The 6,934-nt window shown below is 28.8% G+C and overlaps 1 protein-coding gene across 1 annotated transcript; it reads left to right on the top strand.

Moving 5' to 3' along the window:
• Positions 1–609: 609 nt before the first annotated feature.
• On the top strand, positions 610–2,573 carry LOC122507598 (protein starmaker-like). Its single transcript, XM_043620397.1, has 2 exons — positions 610–726; positions 1,116–2,573. The coding sequence occupies exon 2, from the start codon at positions 1,149–1,151 to the stop codon at positions 2,571–2,573; it is 1,425 nt and encodes a 474-aa protein (XP_043476332.1). The 5' UTR covers positions 610–726; positions 1,116–1,148.
• The last annotated feature ends 4,361 nt before the right edge of the window (positions 2,574–6,934 follow it).

Genomic DNA, 6,934 nt, shown 5'->3' with positions numbered 1-6,934 from the left:
AAAATTTTTACTTTGCCACTGATTTTTAAAACATTTAAAATAGTGAAATAAAATTATTGTAAATATTTAAAAAAGTGAAAAAAATAAGACGAAGAAAAAAGAAGAAGAAGAAGAAGAATGTGATTTGAGATAATAATTTTCAATTTTTGGAGAAATATGAAAAATAATGGTAAATTTATAAATTTTTATTCTCAAATTTATAAAGATAAAAACACAGATATATATATATATATATAAAGTGACCTAGTCATGGGTGTACATATTAAAGGGTTTTATATTCTACTGCAGAAATTAAGATAAAAAAAAAGTCCTTTTGCACTTTTTAAAAATGTTTAGCAGTTTTTTCGTGAATTGCAATTGAAAAATTTAAAAACAACGCATTTCAATTGGCCGCGTAAGCTCAATGATCAAGCCCAGGCCTGAAAACGGTGGAAAAGTACCCCCCGCCTACCTGATCATTCAGCTTACGCGGCCAATTGCAATGCGTTGTTTTTAAATTTTTCAATTGCAATTCACGAAAAAACTGCTAAACATTTTTAAAAAGTGCAAAAGGACTTTTCGTCTTAATTTTTTCAGTAGAATATAAAACCCTTTAATATGTACACCCATGACTGTATATACAAGTATATTAGTGTGTATATATACATTTCGATTCTTTCTCATGCTGTTGATGATATGGGTTTTCAAAATATTTTCTTCTCACAACAGTTTTGGCAGTCAAACGTGGTGCGTGTGTTTTTCTTTATATTGTGTGTCTATAATCTTATTCAAAAGATGAAAAAGAAAAGCTTAAATGAATACAATTTAAGGAATTGAATTAAAACTGATTTTTTTCTGTTTCTTAAATAATTCTTTTTCGAAAATATTAATCAATTTTTTGTTTGTATTCAATTAAATAATCTTTTATATTAAATTTTATTTTTTCTTCCTCTTTTTTTTCATTCGAGTAAATGAGAAATGTTCTATTTTGTGTGTTTAGATTTATGTAAAATACTTTAATTAAGAAATTAAAAATCATTACAATTCTTTTTATTGTTGTAAACATGTGTCTATGTGTGTGTGTGTTTGTTTAAAGAAAATAGTTTAATAATGTTAAATTTTTTATTGTGTTTCAGTGATTATTATTACAATAAACAAACCAAAAAAAAATGGATAATTCCAAAAAAAATTCAAATTTTAATGAGGATGAGAATCATGATGATGAGGAAAAGTTGGGATTTCTCACTTTACTGCTGTCCACATCTGAGGAAGAGGATGAAGGACATGAAACGAAAAATGACGAGAAAACCAAAAAAAGAAGGAAGAAAATTGAAAAACTTTTATCTACATTAAACCGGCAGTGTCCAAGGAATGAGAATAATAGTTTAAAGAAAAAAACGAAGAAAGAAGAAGAAGAAGAAGAAGAAGATTTAAGAGGAACAACAAAGACGGCGATAAATGTAAATAAAATTGTAAAAAAATATTGTAGATTAAGTATAGATGATGATGTGAATGATGAATCTTGTGTGAATGTTGAAGGAGCGAAAGATGTTAAGGATGAATCGTGTGTGAATGTTAATGTAATGAATGATGAAGATGATGAATGGTTGTGTCAAGTTGGTAATGATGTGAATGATGAATCATGTGTGAATGTTGATGGAGCGAATGATGTCAAGGATGAATCGTGTGTGAATGTTGATGGAGCGAATGATGTTGAGGATGAATCGCGTGTGAATGTCAATATAATGAATGATGAAGATGATGAATGGTTGTGTCAAGTTGGTAATGATGTGAATGATGAATCATGTGTGAATGTTGATGGAGCGAATGATGTCAAGGATGAATCGCGTGTGAATGTCAATGTTATGAATGATGAAGATGATGAATGGTTGTGTGAAGTTGCTAATAATTGTGAAAATGAACGGATGAAATCAAAGAAAAAGGAAATAATTATTATTGATAATAAAAAATACCTCAAAATGCATAATCGTCATGGGCATTTAAAATTAGAATTAGTAAATGATGAGAAGGATGATGATGAGGATGACGATTATGAGGATGACAATGATGAGAAGGATGAGGATGACGATTATGAGGATGAGAAGGATGAGAAGGATGAGGATGATGAAGAGGATGAGGATGTGGATGATGAAGAGGATGAGGATGTGGATGATGATGATGAGAAGGATGAGGATTATGTGGATGAAGAGGAGGATGAGGATGAGGATGATGAAGAGGATGAGGAGGATTATGTGGATGAAGAGGAGGATGATGAAGAGGATGAGGATGAGGATGATGAAGAGGATGAGGAGGATTATGTGGATGAAGAGGAGGATGATGAAGAGGATGAGGATGTGGATGATGAAGAGGATGAGGATGAGGATGTGGATGATGAGAAGGATGAGGATTATGAGGATGATGAAGAGGATGAGGATGAGGATGATGAAGAGGATGAGGAGGATTATGTGGATGAAGAGGAGGATGATGAAGAGGATGAGGATGTGGATGATGAAGAGGATGAGGATGTGGATTATGATGATGAGAAGGATGAGGATTATGTTGATGAGGATGAGGATGATGAAGAGGATGAATGAAGAGGATGAATGAAGAATCATGTTTACTTTTTTGATTTGTAATTTTTTTTTTTTTTTTTTTTAAATAATGATAATAATTTTTATATGTAAGATAAGTAGTGTTAATAAATGTTTATTTGTAAATGAAATAGAAAACTAGTTTTTTATTTAAATTAACCACGAATGTTTCGTTTCTAGCCCTCTCAATTTTTTTTTTTTCTTTTGTAAAATGTATTTCTCATAATTTATCTAATATTGATAATATAATAGTAAATTGAGAATTCATTAAATTTATTAAATACAATAGTGTTTATAATATTTTTTGAAATTTTATTTTATTTAATAATTGAAAGAATTAAAATATGACATTATATTGAATTAATAAATAAGGTTTTGTGTTTTATTTTGGTTTTTATTTCCATTCTGTATTTGTCTTTATTATTATTTACTAAAGGATATTATTCCCTCTATTTATTTCTCTATTTATTGATTTTTTATTCAATTTCTTTCTGCTAATTGATTTTGACGTTGATTGGTAAATCACAATCATAAGCATTTTATTTTAATATTCAACTTTGAAAGGAAAAGAATGTAAGTAGCTTTTATTTTTTAATGTAATGTTTGAAATTTTTCTTTTTTTTTGGATTATGTCAACAATTTGATTAAAAATAATTAATATCATTATTTTTTAATATTAATAAATATATGTATTATAGAGAATTATGTGATTGAATGAAAATTACAATGTTCTTCGTGTTTTTTTTTTGTTTATCCTTTAATATTTTGCCCCGGCCGGGGGAGATTGAGGGGTTGGAACCCATAAAGTAAGTATCTCTGATTGTTTAATATCATCATTATTATTATTATTATTATTATTATTATTATTATTATTATTATTATTATTATTATTTTGAATGATGTGTCTAATGAGAAAAAGTTAATTTTCACCTTTATCAATTTCTCTCTCTCTCTCTCTCTTTCTCTCCCTATCTCTCTTTTTTTTTTCTTTCTCTATTTATCTTTTTTTTTTTTTCTTCTTTCTCTATTCCCTGTATGTTTTGAATAACATTGGGCAATGTTCTCAGAAAATAAATCCTTGTTGGCATCATTGTCGTTATCTTTGTCCTTGTAGTTGGCTTTAGAATCAAAATATATACTGTCAATTTTGAAAAATACTTTCAGTATTCTTCAGTTCAATTTGAAGGTAGGACGCAAAAGTGAAGCTCCCCATTTTCTCCCAATTTCAAGTTAAAATTACTGCTGTAAATTGTAAATAATTATTTAAAAAAAAAAAAGAAAAATCATGATGGAAAATAGTGTCGGGGAGAAGATTATAGTGCCAGAATTTCCATATTCGGAATTTGAAATGTAAGTTTTTTCTTATTTTTTCTTATTACATTCTCATTACATTCTCATCAAAAATGAAAAAGTCTTGGATTTGTGCGATTTTCAGAAATTTCTAATTTTGCAAAATCTTTACGTTTCATGACTCACTGATTCCAAAAAAAAAATGGTTTTTAGCAAAGTGTCTGTCTGTCTGTCTGTCTGTCTGTCTGTTTGTCTGTCTGTAGAAAATTTTGTCTCGACGCTAATTATAGTTCTCATAACTCTAAATGATCTTAAAATAGGTCAAGGTCTCACCGTTACTAAATGAAAAATTAAATTATGTAATATTTTCATAATTAGTTTCTGAAGAATATAAAACTCTTAGAATAGAATAAACATAAGACTGAATGAAAGAAACAGCAACTTCTAACACTATTAAAATACATTGAATCAAAACCAATAAAAATACCATAATCCCTAAAATTTCATGTGACTGCCTTATTAAAGTAATTAAAAGATGACCGGCAATAATATTAGCAGATAAACGAACTGATAAAGTTAAAGGACGAATAATATTCCTAATAAATTCAATCATTACTATAAAAGGTATTAAAACATCTGGTGTTCCTTGAGGAGTTAAATGAACCAACATATGATTAAAAAAATTAACCCACCCAAAAATTATTATTCTTACTCAAATTATTAAAGATACTGTAACTGTAATACAAATATGCCTTGTTCTAGAAAAAATATAAGGGAATAGACTCACAAAATTATTAAGTATAATAAAAGTAAATAAAAATATAAATAATAAAACATTTAATTTATTAAAATTAATTAAAGAAATTTTAATTTCATTAACTACCCCCATTAAAATTAATTTTCATACTATACAATATTTTCTTGATAAAACTCAATATAATTGAGGAATAAATAAACTTAATATTAGTATCCTTACTCAATTTAAAGAATAATCAATTCTTCTAGAAGGATCAAAAACTCTAAATAAATTAGTTATCATTTAACGGTTCATTTACTTACCAAAACTTCATCTTTTTTAATTTTTGTTAAATAAATTTTTAAAAAAAATCCTCTCATTAAAATTATATAATAAATTCATAAAATCCATAAATACATTATTAAAAATAATCAATATATTGGCTTTATCTGAGGAATTAATTAAGAGTACTAATAAATATTACTATAAATAATTTAAAAAATTATTACTTTACACTTAAGTTACTTAATTAAATTAAATTAGACTATTTTTTATTCTTCAATAAAATCTTCTATATAATCTATAAAATTTTCCACTCCCCTCCCTTCAATAATAATAGGTATAAATCTATGAGCCATTCCACAAATTTCTGAACATTGCCCTAAATGAAAACCAGGTAAAGATATATTAACTCTTCCCTGATTTAAGCGCGACGATCAATAATCGCGCCCCCCGAGGCGCGCTGAAACTTGCGAGCGAAGCGAGCCCCCGCGCGAAGCGCGGATGAGAATGTGTCCGCGCTTGCGCGGACAGATTTTTTTTAGTAAATTTTATATTTCTTATGTTGAATATTTTCTTACAAGATTATTTTATATATATAAAATTTGTCACAATACGTCGTAGGTAAATAATAGAATCCGTCATTTAGCTTAACGCCTTATAGCCTGTTACTTATACTAACAATGTTAAATTTGAATTTAATTATATAGTTGACAGAATTAATAATAACTCATATTGAATTGATAGAAAAAGGAAAAAGTTTTGAATTCAAGTTACAATTTATAAAGGCGATATTCTTAAGCTTAATACAGCAATATTTTAACAACAAAAAATAATCACATTTATTTAAAAATAAAACAATGAAAATATAATAAATTATATCATAAAGAAAATAACAAGGTCAAATCTGTCACTAGGCCTGAGAGCACAATTAGTTTTTTTTCTATTTAAGAAGAGAAACCACATTAGAACGCTGTTGTTTAGCCGTTTATTTCACGTTTATGTGAATTTCTACTTTAAATTATTTTTACTTTTATTTCCTTTTTATAAGGGATCTGTCCAACGTGACGTTCTAGATGTGAAGACCGGGAAGGCGTCGATCGCCCTTCGGCCTTAGCTCGCTGGATACATTATTTCAGTAGGGCGCGCAACCCTGTCGCTAAAGTTTTATTCCAATTTATTAGACTGATTGACGGGTTGTGTGTGGTGCTACTGGCGCCAACTATCTTATTTTTAGTGAGACAACAACTAATTTTGGACTGGCCGTTATTGGGACTCCGGAGTCATGTACAAATGAACAATTTAAATGCAATCATTACTATATACAGTAATATTTATTATGAAGCCAAAATAATTTTCAGCTCTTTATGCTTTTGTTTCTTGTCCCTTGACTTAAAACGCCCTCAAGTTGTGCCTCCGGTTCTGCTCACTCCGGAACTGAGAACCAAGTGGATTTGTTATAGTCTCACGTCTTGGAAACTCTGCGTCCAGCGAGCTTAAAATAAAATAAACAAAAGAGCAGACTATTTTCTTTAATTCTCAATATAGGTAATATACGCTCTCAGACTTATTACACTGGAACCATTAGAATTTACTTCATTCGTGTGATTTGTGATTTTGTTTTTTGTTACAATTATAGTAATTTACCCTTTCGGTTTTTACAATTTTTAATAAAAAAGGGGCTTTACATCCACCTCTTCACGGTCGTGGAATCTAAAGAATGTCAGAATTGACATGGTTACAGCCTAGGCAGGTAGCTAACCGGTGCCGAATAGACGAACGAGCTTTATTATTAGTATTATTTGTCTATTCGCCTAAAAAGATTAGGCAATTAGCTAACTGGCTCTGCATTTAGCTATTCTACAAACGCAGTTTTAAGCTAATGGAAGAAAATGATACATTTAATAAAATTTTTATTTACTGAAATATTGAAACGCTTTATTTACAGGTTTTTTCTGTACTACAAAAATACAATTCTAATTGATGTATAATGTTCCTGACCTGAAACAGATAGCTAATTGCTCGAACCTTTCAGGTGAGTAGATAGTCTTTCGTCTAT

This window comes from Leptopilina heterotoma, unplaced genomic scaffold, assembly GCF_015476425.1.
Source record: "Leptopilina heterotoma isolate Lh14 unplaced genomic scaffold, ASM1547642v1 Lhet_475, whole genome shotgun sequence".
Taxonomy (NCBI): Eukaryota; Metazoa; Arthropoda; class Insecta; order Hymenoptera; family Figitidae; genus Leptopilina; species Leptopilina heterotoma.
This window is presented reverse-complemented; position numbering and strand designations above follow the sequence as displayed.